This window comes from Pelobates fuscus, chromosome 13 (assembly GCF_036172605.1).
Source record: "Pelobates fuscus isolate aPelFus1 chromosome 13, aPelFus1.pri, whole genome shotgun sequence".
In the NCBI taxonomy this organism is placed as follows: domain Eukaryota; kingdom Metazoa; phylum Chordata; class Amphibia; order Anura; family Pelobatidae; genus Pelobates; species Pelobates fuscus.
The window spans coordinates 3,072,941-3,091,863 of record NC_086329.1 but is presented as its reverse complement, the minus strand read 5'-3'; the positions used below and the strand labels follow the sequence as shown (position 1 = coordinate 3,091,863).

At 39.4% G+C, this 18,923-nt stretch overlaps 1 protein-coding gene across 2 annotated transcripts in view; it reads left to right on the top strand.

Annotated features, from left to right (window-relative positions):
• Window positions 1–14,243, top strand: part of LOC134582566 (protein-L-isoaspartate(D-aspartate) O-methyltransferase-like) — a 32,790-nt gene extending 18,547 nt beyond the window's left edge. For both annotated transcript variants that reach the window (XM_063439243.1, XM_063439244.1), the window contains exons 8-9: window positions 8,076–8,245; window positions 13,965–14,243. In XM_063439243.1, the coding sequence (XP_063295313.1) occupies window positions 8,076–8,245; window positions 13,965–13,977 (183 nt within the window). In that variant the 3' untranslated portion in view covers window positions 13,978–14,243. The remainder of the gene's footprint in view (window positions 1–8,075; window positions 8,246–13,964) is intronic.
• Window positions 14,244–18,923: the final 4,680 nt, after the last annotated feature.

Here is an 18,923-nt window from a genome sequence, read left to right as displayed (position 1 = left end):
ATGTCATGATTTAACAAAAATAAAGCCAAAAAGAAGAAGCCATGTGTGAAAGTCTAACTACAACTTGGGATTTAATAGCTTGGAGAACCACCTTTAGCAGCAATAGCTTGCAGTAATATTTCTGTATGACTTTATCCGTCTCTCACCTCGTTGTGGAGGAATTTTGGTTCACTCTTCTTTACAACGTTGCTTCAGTTCATTGAGGTTTGTTGGCATTGAGGTTGAGGTCTGGACTTTGACTGGGCCTTTGCAACACCTTGATTCTTTTTATTTTCAGATATTCTGTTGCAGATTTGCTGCTTTACTTGGGATCATTACCTGTTACATGACCCAATTTCGGCCAAGCTTGAGCCGTTAGACAGATTGCCTCATATTTGACTCTAGAAGTCTTTGGTACACAGAGGAGTTCATGGTCGACTTACTGACTGCAAGGTTCCCAGGTCCTGTGGCTGCAAAACAAGCCTAAGTCATCACCTGTGACAAACTCACGTGAGTTTGCCACAAGCTCCTGTAGGAGCCTGCTTGCCAGCCTCCTGCCCACAGACTATGGGCCCTATATTATGCCCTGTAAAAGTCTTTGTTCGTGTATTTGGACTATATGGTTCGGGAACCAAACAGCCGCACGAACCGGAGACCACCCTGGAGCTTGTTAAGCCTAATTGCTACTTTGTAGCAATTTCCACAGCAGTGTTCTAAGTGTTCGTCTGGGTGGCCGCAATTCCTATGGACGACCACGAGGTGGCGGCCATCTTGTTCGCACGAACGCAGGCAGCGGTATTTGGCCGTCGAGTTCATGGAACTGAAAACGGACACAGAAACTCACGGACACCGCTGGACTTCCAGCATCACTTGCGTTTGGTTCTACAACACTTAGAAAGACACTGTTTGGTGGAAACATTCCCACGAACAAGGGGAACAAACTCCAAGGTAAGAATATTGACTATGTTTATTCGGTTTTAAACTACCGAACTAGACCGACCACTAGCCCTGATCTTGTGAAACTGAGATCATTCCTGGTGTCTTTCCTCCGTGGCATTGCTCCAGCAAACTACTAAACCTTCAGCTTCTACAGAGGTGGTCACTCTGGCTGATGATCAATTAATCCAGGGTATTTGATTAGCAGCACCTGTCTGCTGCTTAGCCTCTTACTTACTGTGCCAGCAGTAAGGGTGTACTTAGTTTCTCCATTTTAGCGTTATTCTTGTTCAATAAATCAGGACACTGTATAATATGTCGCGTGGTGTTCATCTGAGGTTATATTTACTTAATTTTAAGACTTGCTAAGGAACAGATGGTGGTTATTATGTACTGATAAAGAAAACAATATAATTCAAAGAGGTTGTACTTTCTTTTTCCCGTGATTGTATATTATTATGTTTTAAAACATTTCAGCACTGAATTCAACACGATAGGTTTAACTTACAGGAACAGCGGCTGGCGAGGGTCTTGCTCACAATGCTTACAGTCTAAAGAAATAGAGCTACGTGTTATGATAACAATGGTGGCCAAAGGATTCCAGAAATTCAAAAGAGAGAAAACAATCTGAAAGCTTAGCATTTTCTAACCTGTGTTCCTGCGAGCTGCGTGTTCGGCTAACGTGATTATATGAATTAAGCCATGTAAAAATGGGTATTGGCATCACACGATGTGTGGGTATATAGATAAAACACAGAGAATATAGGGGATTGTCCATGATACCGTGATTATATGAATTAAGCCATGTAAAAATGGGTATTGGCATCACACGATGTGTGGGTATATAGATAAAACACAGAGAATATAGGGGATTGTCCATGATACAGTGATTATATGAATTAAGCCATGTAAAAATGGGTATTGGCATCACACGATGTGTGGGTATATAGATAAAACACAGAGAATACAGGCGTATTGTCCATGATACCGTGATTATATTAATTAAGCCATGTAAAAATGGGTATTGGCATCACACGATGTGTGGGTATATAGATAAAACACAGAGAATACAGGCGTATTGTCCATGATACCGTGATTATATGAATTAAGCCATGTAAAAATGGGTATTGGCATCACACGATGTGTGGGTATATAGATAAAACACAGAGAATACAGGCGTATTGTCCATGATACCGTGATTATATTAATTAAGCCATGTAAAAATGGGTATTGGCATCACACGATGTGTGGGTATATAGATAAAACACAGAGAATACAGGCGTATTGTCCATGATACCGTGATTATATTAATTAAGCCATGTAAAAATGGGTATTGGCATCACACGATGTGTGGGTATATAGATAAAACACAGAGAAATACAGGCGTATTGTCCATGATACCGTGATTATATGAATTAAGCCATGTAAAAATGGGTATTGGCATCACACGATGTGTGGGTATATAGATAAAACACAGAGAAATACAGGCGTATTGTCCATGATACCGTGATTATATGAATTAAGCCATGTAAAAATGGGTATTGGCATCACACGATGTGTGGGTATATAGATAAAACACAGAGAATACAGGCGTATTGTCCAGGATACCGTGATTGTATTAATTAAGCCATGTAAAAATGGGTATTGGCATCACACGATGTGTGGGTATATAGATAAAACACAGAGAAATACAGGCGTATTGTCCATGATACCGTGATTATATTAATTAAGCCATGTAAAAATGGGTATTGGCATCACACGATGTGTGGGTATATAGATAAAACACAGAGAAATACAGGCGTATTGTCCATGATACCGTGATTATATTAATTAAGCCATGTAAAAATGGGTATTGGCATCACACGATGTGTGGGTATATAGATAAAACACAGAGAAATACAGGCGTATTGTCCAGGATACCGTGATTATATTAATTAAGCCATGTAAAAATGGGTATTGGCATCACACGATGTGTGGGTATATAGATAAAACACAGAGAATACAGGCGTATTGTCCAGGATACCGTGATTATATTAATTAAGCCATGTAAAAATGGGTATTGGCATCACACGATGTGTGGGTATATAGATAAAACACAGAGAAATACAGGCGTATTGTCCATGATACCATGATTATATTCACAGATATTCAACAAATATACTACATGCAATATATAAAGACAGTCTGCAATGATCGAGGGGCATTATTGTAATCACGTCACAGTGCCACATGGTGGCTAGAAGGGATATTGCAGGACATTATCTATTTTAAAGAAGGAAGAGGATTTTTTTTAATGTTAATATTTTTTTATTGGATTCAGGCAAGTAGTGCAAAAAAAACTATACCTAGCATACCCCACTACATGTTAAAGCGGCCCTGTCATGCCAAACTTACCTTTCCCAAAATCGATTCCTCTTCTCTCCCTCTGACAGGATTTGTTCATTTCTTCCTGTCTGCTCTAGTTTTCATTAAAACATAAGACAAAGTAGGGACTATTTCTCTTATGGAGGTTTCCTACGCCTGACCATCTCTGACCAGCGGAGGAGCAAAGTGTGCTTCTTTTCCGGTGCTCAGAGACATTTTTCCATAAGCCTTAGCTTTCTCCTCTGTTCCCGCGATGCTTCCTTTCACATTTCCCGAGCGTCCTGTTATTTTAGACAGAACGTCTGCAAAACTGCTGAATTGCGTACTAACAGAATGAGAACAGTTTCTCCATTCGTGTTAGGACGCAATTCGGGACTTTGTTCGTATCAGAATTTCAGTAGACTGAATGAAACTCCGATACGATTCTTGCAGCCGCTTAGTAAATAACGCCCTAATTCCCACGGTATTAGGGAGCTATCTACCAAAAGGCTGAAAGACCTAAATTGGTCTTTCAGCCAAATTTACTAATACTAAGTAAAGATTACTCATTATCAGTAAATTCAGGCCCTACTCGCTATACCGTGAGTTGGGGCATATCTATTAAACAGTGAGCAGAACTGTTACAAAAAAAACCTCTAGTATCCCCCCTCCCGAGCCTCCACTCGTGCCGTACGAGTGGGGGCTATTAAACTGAATGGGGGACCTATTGTCCCCCCCCCCCCGGCCCTAAATGAAAATATTAACCTCCCCCTCAGGTGACTAGGGGTCCCCAAGCCCCTAGTCACCCCACCCAAAAAAAATTAATAAACCCCTACATACCTAAAAATAGTGAGGGGGGGGAACAAGAGAACTAAATACCTGTAAAAACTAAATAAAACCTACCATTTGAGGTCTTCTTTTTTCTAAAATCTTCTTTCAGCCCCAAAAAAGGCCAAATAAAAGTCCATAATACCCGTCGCACTTTGAAAATTAAAAAAAAAAACAGAGCGCAAGTCTCTACATTTACCTGTCACAGCACTCTGGTTGGCTTGAAATCCAACCAATCAGAGTGCTTTGAGTAATCTTACACAGCATGGGAAAGTTCTTTGGAATTTTCCCATGCTGTGTAATTTGACTCATTACTCTCTGATTGGTTGATTGAAAGCAACCAATCAGTGTTGTTATGAGTCAAATTTGACATTTCATTGAGCGCATAATTGCTTACCAAACTGTATTACACTATATATTTGTTTTGTTCCTTATTTTTAGATTGCACAGCCATATCCCAAACGTTTTTGTTTGTTTTTTTGGTTTTATATATATATATATATATATATATTTTTGGTATATATATATATATATATATATATATATATATATATATATATATATATGCATTTATTTTATTTTAAAACATGTTTAACAATTTTTTTTACTACTTCCCACCAGCAGGGGGACTATCTGACATTTCAGACAGTCCCCCTGCTGGCAGATCCACAGCCAGCTATAGGGGGCCATGTGATCGCTCTTTGAGAGCGATCACATGGCCTCCGGGGGCCTCATTTGCCGAGGGAGGGCTGCCTGGGCTGTCAGGCAGCCCTCCAGAAGAGGATCGGGGCGGAGGTAAGTACCTCCGATCTCCTGGGGGCTTCAGTCGTTACGGCGTTCTATGCCGCCGCAACGGCTTTAAAGCCCATTTAATGCGGGACGGCATAGAACGCCGTGATATAGCGAGTAGGGGCAGATTATTTACTAATACTAAGTAATCTTTACTTAGTATTAGTAAATTTGTCTGGAAGACCAATTTAGGTCTTTCTGCTTTTTGGTAGATAGCTCCCTGATACCGTGGGAATTAGGGAGTTATCTACTAAGCGGCTGCAAGATGCAGCCGCAGCACGAATCATGTCGGAGTTTCATTCATTCTAATGAAATTCCGATACAAACAAAATACCGAATTGCGTCCTAACACGAATGGGGAAACTGTTCTCATTCTGTTAGGACGCAATTCGGTAGTTTGCCGGCATTCTGTCTAAAATAACAAGACTTCGGGAAATGTAAAAGGAGGCTTCGCAGGAACATGGAGGAAAGGTGAGAATTGTGGGAAAATTGCTCTGACCACCGGAAACGAAGCACACTTTGCTCCTCCGCTGGTTGTAGCTGGTCAAGCGTAGGAAACCTCCATAAGACCCTACTTTGTCTTATGTTTTAACCTCTCAAGGACACATGACATGTGTGACATGTCATGATTCCCTTTTATTCCAGAAGTTTGGTCCTTAAGGGGTTAAAGAAAACTAGAGCAGACCGGAAGAAATGAAGAACAGATCCTGAGAGAGGGAGAGAAGAGGAATCGATTGGGGAAAGGTAAGTTCGGCATGACAGTGCCGCTTTAAATACAGTGAGTCAGCAGACATGTACATCAGTCAGTTTTGATTTAAAGAAAGTCTTTTGGCTGTTTAGTCACATCTGCAGTATCTCGCAAAAGTGAGTACACCCCTCACATTTTTGTAAATATTTTATTATATCTTTTCATGTGACAACACTAAAGAAATGACACTCTGCTATAATGTAAAGTAGTAAGTGTACAGCCTGTATAACAGTGTGAATTAATCCGCTGTCCCCTCAAATTAACTCAACACACAGCCATTAATGTCTAAACCGTTGGCAACAAAAGTGAGTACACCCCTAAGTGGAAATATCAAAATTGGAAAAAAGAAGAAAGTGTCAATATTTTGTGTGGCCACCATTATTTTCCAGCACTGCCTTAACCCTCATGGGCATGGAGTTCATCAGAGCTTCACAGGTTGCCACTGGAGTCCTCCTCCATGACGACATCACGGAGCTGGTGGATGTTAGAGACCTTGCGCTCCCCCACCTTCCATTTGAGGATGCCCCACAGATGCTTAATAGGGTTTAGGTCTGGAGACATACTTGGCCAGTCCATCTCCTTTACCTTCAGCTTCTTTATCAAGGCAGTGGTCATCTTGGAGGTGTGTTTGGGGTTGTTATCATGTTGGAATACTGCCCTGCGGTCCAGCCTCCGAAGGGAGGGGGTCATGCGCTGATTCAGTATGTCACAGTACATGTTGTCATTCATGGTTCCCTCAATGAACTGTAGCTCCCCAGTGCCGGCAGCACTCATGCAGGCCCAGACCATGACACTCCCACCACCATGCTTGACTGTAGGCAAGACACACTTGTCTTTGTACTCCTCACCTGGTTGCCGCCACACACGCTTGACACCATCTGAACCAAATACGTTTATCTTCGTCTTATCTGGACCACAGGACATGGTTCCAGTAATCCATGTCCTTAGTCTGCTTGTCTTCAGAAAACTGTTTGCCGGCTTTCTTGTGCATCATCTTTTGAAGAGGCTTCCTTCTGGGACGACAGCCATGCAGACCAATTTGATGCAGTGTGCAACGTATGGTCTGAACACTGACAGGCTGACTCCTCACCCCTTTTACCTCTGCAGCAATGCTGGCAGCCCTCATACGTCTATTTCCCAAAGACAACCTCTGGATATGACAATCAGCACATGCTCTTAACTTCTTTGGTCGACCAGGGCGAGGCCTGTTCTGAGTGAAACCTGTCCTGTGAAACCGCTGTATGGTCTTGCCCACCATGCTGCAGCTCAGTTTCAGGGTCTTGGCAATCTTCTTATAGCCTAGGCCATCTTTATGTAGAACAACAGTTCATTTTTTTCAGAACCTCAGAGAGTTCTTTGCCATGAGATGCCATGTGGAACTTCTAGTGACCAGTATGAGAGCGATAACACCAAATTTAACACACCTACTCCCCCTTCACACCTGAGACCTTGTAACACTAACGAGTCACATGACACCAAGGAGGGAAAATGGCTAATTGGGCCCAATTTGGACATTTTCATTTAGGGGTATACTCATTTTTGTTGCCAACGGTTTAGACCAGCTTTCTCCAAACTCCGGCCCTCCAGATGTTGCTGAACTACAACTCCCACAATTCTCATCCTATCTATTTCATTCATCGAATCATGGGAGTTGTAGTTCAGCAACATCTGGAGGGCCGGAGTTTGGGGAAGCTTGGTTTAGACATTAATGGCTGTGTGTTGAGTTATTTTGAGGGGACAGCAAATTTCCACTGTTATACAGGCTGTACACTTACTACTTTACATTGTAGCAGAGTGTCATTTCTTTAGTGTTGTCACATGAAAAGATATAATAAAATATTTACTAAAATGACGTTCATTGTAGGACTCTTATCCTACTCCGCTTATCGCATCGGGTACCTGGGTGACCAGTATCTGAAAACGTCCGTGGGTGCCCCAGCTTGGTAAAAATGACTGATTTTGTTCAGATCAGGATGGCAGATGGGCTTGTGTGTGTTTTTCGGGGTCCAAGGTTGCCAACAAAAGTCCCCAAGTGTGGGCACGCTTATTAGACCCAAAGATGTTGGGAAGCTGCAGGCTTTGTACCAGGCACCATTAGGATGGCGTGGCTCAGTTATATACCACAGGAACTGCCTCCATGCTATGGCTGATTAAGTGGATGGTTCAGGCAGGGGAATTCATGTCATAAAGTGACCCTGTGTGAAGCATGTGTTTATTCCTGCGACACTCTCTGCCTCTTTATTATTAGAGTAATAATAAGGGGGTTACGAGATAAGTAGATTATCCCCCAACTGGCAGTTCTCCTGATCAGAGGATGGCACACAGCAGCTTGTATCAGTTTAGAGCCGTGTGCCGCACACACTCAGCTTGGCTGTGAGATGTGCCATAAAATGCTAAGCTATAAGTGTTTGCGGCCAGGGCTCCTTTACATGACGTTTGTTTGTCCCGGCAGTTATTAAAGCAGTTAAAGCCGGAGGGAAGATTGATCTTGCCAGTGGGACCTGAAGGTGGCAGCCAAGCTCTGGAGCAGTACGACAAGGCTGACGATGGGGAGATCACAAGGGCTCGCCTAATGGGTGTCATGTACGTCCCTCTGACAGACAGAAACAAGCAGTGGCCAAGGTGAGGACATTCAGTGCAGTGAGATGTACAATCGTAATGATAGAAAATAAAGATTATGGGGCGTTGTGCTTGTGCTTGGTACATTGCTTTTGCCAAAGATTTTTTGTTGTGGGTATACACAATCATAGGCAGGGGGTGCCATGGGTGTATAGATTACTATACCCAGTGTCACACACTGGAAAACACACCATAAGCAATTAATTCATAGGAGTGTGTATGTGACTGTTTACAGTTATAATCCAAATTATTCAACCCCCCAGTGAAAGTCAGGTTTATTGTCAACATTTAGAGACTTTCAGCTGTTTGCAATGAACAGATTAAACAAAATTAAGTGAAATTGCTCAACACAACGAATGCTTCAAGTGGTCTCCCCAAATTCAACTAAAAAAGCTACTTATAATGACGTCTCCAGTCTCAAAATTATTCAACCCCGTGAATAGAATCGCTCACAACAGCTCAAACATGCAAAACAGGCGTTGTCTCAAGCACAAATGATAGAACTACTCAAGGGTTTCATTTGTTGCACCAGGTGTGCTTGAGCTGGAATACTTGAAATACCTGAACTGGCTAGGGGTTTGTTGAATGTCACGATTGACTGCATGTTAGAAATATTGCTAAGTCAAAAGAATGGTAGACAGTACAGAGAAGAGATCATCACCCTATCAATGGCTGCAGCCAGCTTTCTGAGAAGGCAGGTTGTGAAAAACCCTCGAGTGACTACAAAAGGCTTGAAGCAAGACTTAGTGGCAACAGGCACTGAGGTTTCAGTGAGCACAGTAAGTGTATACTAAACACAGCAGGTTTCCCTACCAGAACTTCAAGACTAAACTACTACAAACTGAACAAAAACCAAACATAAGTTAGCTCAAATATGCTTAAGATCATCTAAATAAGCTACAGAAGAAACAAAAACGGAACTTTTCGGCCCAATGGATCAGCAGTATGTCCGGAGGAAGAATTAAGTATATGCTGAAAAAAAACACTTTGCCTACAGTTAAGCATGGTGGTGGCTCTGTGATGCTCTGGGGCTGATTTGCATCCTCTGGCACTGGAAACCTGCAGCGTGCGGAAAGCAAGAAGGATTCATTGAAGTAGGAAATCCTAGGAGAAAACGTCATGTCGTCTGAGCTTGGTTATCATTGGACCTTTCAACAAGACAATGATCCTAAACATACCTTAAATTCCACCAAAGCTTGGTTGTGGAACATTCTACAGTGGCCATCAGTCACCTGACATGAACCCCTTAGAAAATCTCCGGTGGGATTTGAAGAAGGTGGTTGCAGAATGCAAACCCAAGAATATTACTGAACTGGAGGCCATTGCTTAATATTTCCCAGGAACACTGCCAGATGCTGGTGTCTGGCCATGCATCGTTTGCAGCAGGTCATTACAGTAAAAGGGTGCTCTAACAGTACTAAAGACGCTTGCCATGAAGGGTTTTTTTATAATTTTGAGACTGAAAAAGTCAAAAGTTGCACTTTCAGTTGAATTTGGGGGAAAGCACTTTAAACATTCGTTGTGTTGAGCTATTTCAATTACTTTTGTTTGATTTGTTTATTGCAAACAGCTGAAAGTCACTAAATGTTTACAATAAACCTGACTTTCAATGAGTTGAATAATTTTGATTACAACTGTATGTAGAATAATATTAGTGTACATGTTCCGTGTTTTTCTATATGTAGTGCAGGTCTAAACTCTATATTTCACACATTCCTGCTGTTTCTTTTATATATTGTATAGAATGTTATGTCTATACATGTTCCTGTCTCTTCCTTTATATTGTGTCTATACATGTTCCTGTCTCTTCCTTTATATTGTGTCTATACATGTTCCAGTCTCTTCCTTTATATTGTGTCTATACATGTTCCAGTCTCTTCCTTTATATTGTGTCTATACATGTTCCAGTCTCTTCCTTTATATTGTCTATACATGTTCCTGTCTCTTCCTTTATATTGTGTCTATACATGTTCCAGTCTCTTCCTTTATATTATGTCTATACATGTTCCAGTCTCTTCCTTTATATTGTGTCTATACATGTTCCAGTCTCTTCCTTTATATTGTGTCTATACATGTTCCAGTCTCTTCCTTTATATTATGTCTATACATGTTCCAGTCTCTTCCTTTATATTGTGTCTATACATGTTCCAGTCTCTTCCTTTATATTATGTCTATACATGTTCCAGTCTCTTCCTTTATATTGTGTCTATACATGTTCCAGTCTCTTCCTTTATATTATGTCTATACCCGTTCCTGTCTCTTCCTTTATATTGTGTCTATACATGTTCCTGTCTCTTCCTTTATATTGTGTCTATACATGTTCCTGTCTCTTCCTTTATATTGTGTCTATACATGTTCCTGTCTCTTCCTTTATATTGTGTCTATACATGTTCCAGTCTCTTCCTTTATATTGTGTCTATACATGTTCCAGTCTCTTCCTTTATATTGTGTCTATACATGTTCCAGTCTCTTCCTTTATATTGTCTATACATGTTCCTGTCTCTTCCTTTATATTGTGTCTATACATGTTCCAGTCTCTTCCTTTATATTATGTCTATACATGTTCCAGTCTCTTCCTTTATATTGTGTCTATACATGTTCCAGTCTCTTCCTTTATATTGTGTCTATACATGTTCCAGTCTCTTCCTTTATATTATGTCTATACATGTTCCAGTCTCTTCCTTTATATTGTGTCTATACATGTTCCAGTCTCTTCCTTTATATTATGTCTATACATGTTCCAGTCTCTTCCTTTATATTGTGTCTATACATGTTCCAGTCTCTTCCTTTATATTATGTCTATACCCGTTCCTGTCTCTTCCTTTATATTGTGTCTATACATGTTCCTGTCTCTTCCTTTATATTGTGTCTATACATGTTCCTTTCTCTTCCTTTATATTGTGTCTATACATGTTCCTGTCTCTTCCTTTATATTGTGTCTATACATGTTCCAGTCTCTTCCTTTATATTGTGTCTATACATGTTCCTGTCTCTTCCTTTATATTGTGTCTATACATGTTCCAGTCTCTTCCTTTATATTGTGTCTATACATGTTCCTGTCTCTTCCTTTATATTATGTCTATACCCGTTCCTGTCTCTTCCTTTATATTGTGTCTATACATGTTCCAGTCTCTTCCTTTATATTGTGTCTATACATGTTCCTGTCTCTTCCTTTTATATTGTGTCTATACATGTTCCTGTCTCTTCCTTTGTATTGTGTCTATACATGTTCCTGTCTCTTCCTTTATATTGTGTCTATACATGTTCCAGTCTCTTCCTTTATATTATGTCTATACCCGTTCCTGTCTCTTCCTTTATATTGTGTCTATACATGTTCCAGTCTCTTCCTTTATATTGTGTCTATACATGTTCCTGTCTCTTCCTTTATATTGTGTCTATACATGTTCCAGTCTCTTCCTTTATATTGTGTCTATACATGTTCCTGTCTCTTCCTTTATATTATGTCTATACCCGTTCCTGTCTCTTCCTTTATATTGTGTCTATACATGTTCCAGTCTCTTCCTTTATATTGTGTCTATACATGTTCCTGTCTCTTCCTTTTATATTGTGTCTATACATGTTCCTGTCTCTTCCTTTGTATTGTGTCTATACATGTTCCTGTCTCTTCCTTTATATTGTGTCTATACATGTTCCAGTCTCTTCCTTTATATTATGTCTATACCCGTTCCTGTCTCTTCCTTTATATTGTGTCTATACATGTTCCTGTCTCTTCCTTTATATTGTGTCTATACATGTTCCTGTCTCTTCCTTTATATTGTGTCTATACATGTTCCAGTCTCTTCCTTTATATTGTGTCTATACATGTTCCAGTCTCTTCCTTTATATTGTGTCTATACATGTTCCAGACTCTTCCTTTATATTATGTGTCTATACATGTTCCTGTCTCTTCCTTTATATTGTGTCTATACATGTTCCAGTCTCTTCCTTTATATTGTGTCTATACATGTTCCAGACTCTTCCTTTATATTGTGTCTATACATGTTCCTGTCTCTTCCTTTATATTGTGTCTATACATGTTCCAGTCTCTTCCTTTATATTGTGTCTATACATGTTCCAGTCTCTTCCTTTATATTGTGTCTATACATGTTCCAGACTCTTCCTTTATATTATGTGTCTATACATGTTCCAGTCTCTTCCTTTATATTGTGTCTATACATGTTCCTGTCTCTTCCTTTATATTGTGTCTATACATGTTCCAGACTCTTCCTTTATATTATGTGTCTATACATGTTCCTGTCTCTTCCTTTATATTGTGTCTATACATGTTCCAGTCTCTTCCTTTATATTGTGTCTATACATGTTCCAGACTCTTCCTTTATATTATGTGTCTATACATGTTCCTGTCTCTTCCTTTATATTGTGTCTATACATGTTCCAGTCTCTTCCTTTATATTGTGTCTATACATGTTCCAGACTCTTCCTTTATATTATGTGTCTATACATGTTCCTGTCTCTTCCTTTATATTGTGTCTATACATGTTCCAGTCTCTTCCTTTATATTATGTCTATACATGTTCCAGTCTCTTCCTTTATATTGTGTCTATACATGTTCCAGTCTCTTCCTTTATATTGTGTCTATATCCGTTCCTGTCTCTTCCTTTATATTGTGTCTATACATGTTCCAGTCTCTTCCTTTATATTGTGTCTATACATGTTCCTGTCTCTTCCTTTATATTGTGTCTATACATGTTCCAGTCTCTTCCTTTATATTGTGTCTATACATGTTCCAGACTCTTCCTTTATATTATGTGTCTATACATGTTCCAGTCTCTTCCTTTATATTATGTCTATACATGTTCCAGTCTCTTCCTTTATATTGTGTCTATACATGTTCCTGTCTCTTCCTTTATATTGTGTCTATACATGTTCCAGACTCTTCCTTTATATTATGTCTATACCCGTTCCTGTCTCTTCCTTTATATTGTGTCTATACATGTTCCAGACTCTTCCTTTATATTGTGTCTATACATGTTCCTGTCTCTTCCTTTATATTGTGTCTATACATGTTCCAGTCTCTTCCTTTATATTGTGTCTATACATGTTCCAGACTCTTCCTTTATATTATGTGTCTATACATGTTCCTGTCTCTTCCTTTATATTGTGTCTATACATGTTCCTGTCTCTTCCTTTATATTGTGTCTATACCCGTTCCAGACTCTTCCTTTATATTGTGTCTATACATGTTCCTGTCTCTTCCTTTATATTGTGTCTATACATGTTCCTGTCTCTTCCTTTATATTATGTCTATACCCGTTCCTGTCTCTTCCTTTATATTGTGTCTATACATGTTCCAGTCTCTTCCTTTATATTGTGTCTATACATGTTCCTGTCTCTTCCTTTATATTATGTCTATACCCGTTCCTGTCTCTTCCTTTATATTGTGTCTATACATGTTCCAGTCTCTTCCTTTATATTGTGTCTATACATGTTCCTGTCTCTTCCTTTTATATTGTGTCTATACATGTTCCTGTCTCTTCCTTTATATTGTGTCTATACATGTTCCTGTCTCTTCCTTTATATTGTGTCTATACATGTTCCTGTCTCTTCCTTTATATTGTGTCTATACATGTTCCTGTCTCTTCCTTTATATTGTGTCTATACATGTTCCTGTGTTCACGTTATAGTTTGTGTATTCTACATGTTCTAGTAATATTTCCTTTGTATAGTGTTTTTCTAAACCTACTCTGGCGTTTTATTTCAGGGATGAGCTGTGAGACACAGAAAGGATTGTACCGGTTGTACAAGATCGCAGTTTTGTTTGGTCGGAGTAGAGGCAGAAGGTGTTGCTGTAGGAAGCGGCTGTTCTAGTCTCCTAGAGGCGTGAAGGTTCAGAGATGGTGCTCACATTAATCTAGAAAATAGGTAAATGGTCACAGAGCTCAGTTGCCGGAGGACTGACTAGGAAGGGAACATGTCATGCTTAAAGAGGTTTTCAACCATCCTTTCACAAAATATTAAAATAGAATTTAAGAGAATTAAATACATGCTTACTTGTCATTTTCTTTATAAATGGGAGAATTATTGTGGAATAAATATTTTTACTATATGAACAAAATGTAAACACTGTAAAGATCTCTCTCTCTCTATATATATATATATATGTATAATGTGTATGTAATAAAACTGTTCAGCAATGCTTTTTCAATGTAACAGTGCTTAGTGTGGAATATTATGCTTTGCTTTTTTATTTTTACCTCCAAAAGTTTCATAGGAGTTTTCCAATATATCGGTATTACATGAGTAACGTTGGCGATATATCTATAAAACAAGACTAATGTTGGCAGAATATCTTTACAACAGAAGTAATGTCGGTGGTATGTCTTTAGTACGAGGAGTAATGTTGGCGGTGTATCTATATAACGAGAGCAACGTTGGCGGTATATCTATATAACGAGCAACGTTGGCGGTATATGTATATAACGAGAGTAACGGCGGTATATCTATAAAACGAGAGTAACGTTGGCAGTATATCTAGAATAAGAGTAACGTTGGTGGTATATCTATAGAACGAGAGTAACGTTGGTGGTATATCTATAGAACGAGAGTAATGGCGGTATATCTATAGAACGAGAGTAACGGCGGTATATCTATAGAACGAGAGTAACGTTGGCAGCATATCTAGAATGAGAGTAACGTTGGCAGTATATCTAGAACAAGAGTAACGTTGGTGGTATATCTATAGAACGAGAGTAACGTCGGCGGTATATCTATAGAACGAGAGTAACGTTGGCAGTATATCTAGAACAAGAGTAACGTTGGTGGTATATCTATAGAACGAGAGTAACGGCGGTATATCTATAGAACAAGAGTAACGTTGGCAGTATATCTAGAACAAGAGTAACGGTGGTATATCTATAGAACGAGAGTAACGTTGGTGGTATATCTATAGAACGAGAGTAACGTTGGTGGTATATCTATGGAACGAGAGTAACGTTGGTGGTATATCTATGGAACGAGAGTAACGTTGGTGGTATATCTATGGAACGAGAGTAACGTTGGTGGTATATCTATAGAACGAGAGTAACGTTGGTGGTATATCTATAGAACGAGAGTAACGGCGGTATATCTATAGAACGAGAGTAACGTTGGCAGTATATCTAGAACAAGAGTAACGTTGGTGGTATATCTAGAACGAGAGTAACGTTGGTGGTATATCTATAGAACGAGAGTAACGTTGGTGGTATATCTATAGAACGAGAGTAACGTTGGTGGTATATCTATAGAACGAGAGTAACGGCGGTATATCTATAGAACGAGAGTAACGTTGGCAGTATATCTAGAACAAGAGTAACGTTGGTGGTATATCTATAGAACGAGAGTAACGTTGGCGGTATATCTATAGAACAAGAGTAACGGCGGTATATCTATAGAACGAGAGTAACGTTGGCAGTATATCTAGAACAAGAGTAACGTTGGTGGTATATCTATAGAACGAGAGTAACGTTGGTGGTATATCTATAGAACGAGAGTAACGGCGGTATATCTATAGAACGAGAGTAACGTTGGCAGTATATCTAGAACAAGAGTAACGTTGGTGGTATATCTATAGAACGAGAGTAACGTTGGTGGTATAGCTATAGAACGAGAGTAACGGCGGTATATCTATAGAACGAGAGTAACGTTGGCAGTATATCTAGAACAAGAGTAACGTTGGTGGTATATCTATAGAACGAGAGTAACGGCGGTATATCTATAGAACGAGAGTAACGGCGGTATATCTATAGAACGAGAGTAACGTTGGCAGTATATCTAGAACGAGAGTAACGTTGGTGGTATATCTATAGAACGAGAGTAACGTCGGCGGTATATCTAGAACAAGAGTAACGTTGGCGGTATAGCTATAGAACGAGAGTAACGTTGGCAGTATATCTATAGAACGAGAGTAACGTTGGCAGTATATCTAGAACAAGAGTAACGTTGGCAGTATATCTAGAACAAGAGTAACGGTGGTATATCTATAGAACGAGAGTAACGTTGGTGGTATATCTATAGAACGAGAGTAACGTTGGTGGTATATCTATAGAACGAGAGTAACGTTGGTGGTATATCTATGGAACGAGAGTAACGTTGGTGGTATATGTAAAAACTGGTTTGGAATCGTCACAGTTAAATCTTCTTAATTACTTCTTGTCTTCAGTTGATTGATATATATATATACGTCTTTTGTGTATATAGTCTTGGGCCAAATGCTCGCCACAATAATATATGTCTATATTATTGAAAAGTACTAATACGCAATCTGACTTACGGTTTCTTCAGGTTTATTCTTAGTTACTGATACATAATAAAACAACAAAGGATGTTACAGGATAATGGATGTTCAACAGCAGATGGTAATTGCTGGACTCCTGACGTCCTTACATCTTTACATCGAGAGAGAACCAGAGAGAGCTCAGAGAGCCAAGAGCGAAGAAAGCGAGACCTCGTGTCCCTCTGTTACTATATAGAAGTGCCCATACTGACGTCAGAGCATACTCTTGCCATATAAGGAAATTCTCCATATAAAGACCACCCCAAATCTCTTATACAGCAAATTCCAGAGACCTCATGGTACAGAATAGGAAACACCATCTGTTCTGTTTACCCCATTAGACAGCCACACCTTAATATGTATTTGAATAGGAATATACAGAATATGCAATATTCTACAGTATATCTATAGAACGAGAGTAACGTTGGTGGTATATCTATAGAACGAGAGTAACGGCGGTATATCTATAGAACGAGAGTAACGTTGGCAGTATATCTAGAACAAGAGTAACGTTGGTGGTATATCTATAGAACGAGAGTAACGTTGGTGGTATATCTATAGAACGAGAGTAACGGCGGTATATCTATAGAACGAGAGTAACGTTGGCAGTATATCTAGAACAAGAGTAACGTTGGTGGTATATCTATAGAACGAGAGTAACGTTGGTGGTATATCTATAGAACGAGAGTAACGGCGGTATATCTATAGAACGAGAGTAACGTTGGCAGTATATCTAGAACAAGAGTAACCTTGGTGGTATATCTATAGAACGAGAGTAACGTTGGTGGTATATCTATAGAACGAGAGTAACGGCGGTATATCTATAGAACGAGAGTAACGGCGGTATATCTATAGAACGAGAGTAACGTTGGCAGTATATCTAGAACAAGAGTAACGTTGGTGGTATATCTATAGAACGAGAGTAACGTTGGTGGTATATCTATAGAACGAGAGTAACGTTGGCAGTATATCTAGAAGAGAGTAACGTTGGTGGTATATCTATAGAACGAGAGTAACGTTGGCAGTATATCTATAGAACGAGAGTAACGTTGGCAGTATATCTATAGAACGAGAGTAACGTTGGCAGTATCTGTAGAACGAGAGTAACGTTGGTGGTATATCTATAGAACGAGAGTAACGTTGGCAGTATATCTATAGAACGAAAGTAAAGTTGGCAGTATATCTAGAACCAGAGTAACGTTGGCGGTATATCTATAGAACAAGAGTAACGTTGGCAGTATATCTAGAACGAGAGTAACGTTGGCGGTATATCTATAGAACGAGAGTAACGTTGGCAGTATATCTAGAACGAGAGTAACGTTGGTGGTATATCTATAGAACGAGAGTAACGTTGGCGGTATATCTATAGAACGAGAGTAACGTTGGCAGTATATCTATAGAACGAGAGTAAAGTTGGCAGTATATCTAGAACCAGAGTAACGTTGGCGGTATATCTATAGAACAAGAGTAACGTTGGCAGTATATCTAGAACGAGAGTAACGTTGGCGGTATATCTATAGAACGAGAGTAACGTTGGCAGTATATCTAGAACGAGAGTAACGTTGGTGGTATATCTATAGAACGAGCAACGTTGGCAGTATATCTATATAATGAGAGTAATGTTGATGGTATATCTATATAACGAGCAACGCTGGCAGTATATCTATAACGAGATTAACGTTGGCAGTATATCTATAACGAGAGTAACGTTGGCAGTATAATCTATAAAACGAGAGTAATGTTTGTGTTATATCTAGTAATAATTTTATACAGCATAAAATAGCATTTCTTTCACATTCCATGCCTTGTGTGTACTCTATTGATCTCGTGAACCGTGTGTCATCAAACATTAAACCATCACTCCCGGGTTACATTGGACTCTGCTTATCAAGGCCTTCGAGGACACGTCATACTAGCAACCTCTGCAGGTATGGTCTATATACAGGGGAGCACTTCCTAACTTCAGGGCTCTGTATGACAAAAACAGCCGTACCTACCTATTGGTTGGAACAGGCTCATCATTGTAATGGAGATCAGTACTCAGTAGCCTGAGTATCTGTTAATATACTTTCTTTTTCAGCAGGACACCTTCAGTGACTGTAGCAGCTCACTCAAATATCAGTCGAGACTTGATGAAGGATGAAAACAAAGACACTTTATTAGGTTGTACACACACACCCTTATATACAGACTCCTGGAAGGGGGTCTTTAATAGAGATCCTGATATAGATTAATTTAGAAATAAACAAATATGTTTAAATGTCTATCTGTTCCTGTCCAAATCTGAGATGATTAAATTGCGTATACGCAGAAGTAAGTTCACACTGACACATGGAGTTCAGGTTAAAAGCACTTCAGAAAATTTAATGGCATCTGGTTAGAAAACGGGTATGCAGACCCTTTTAAAGG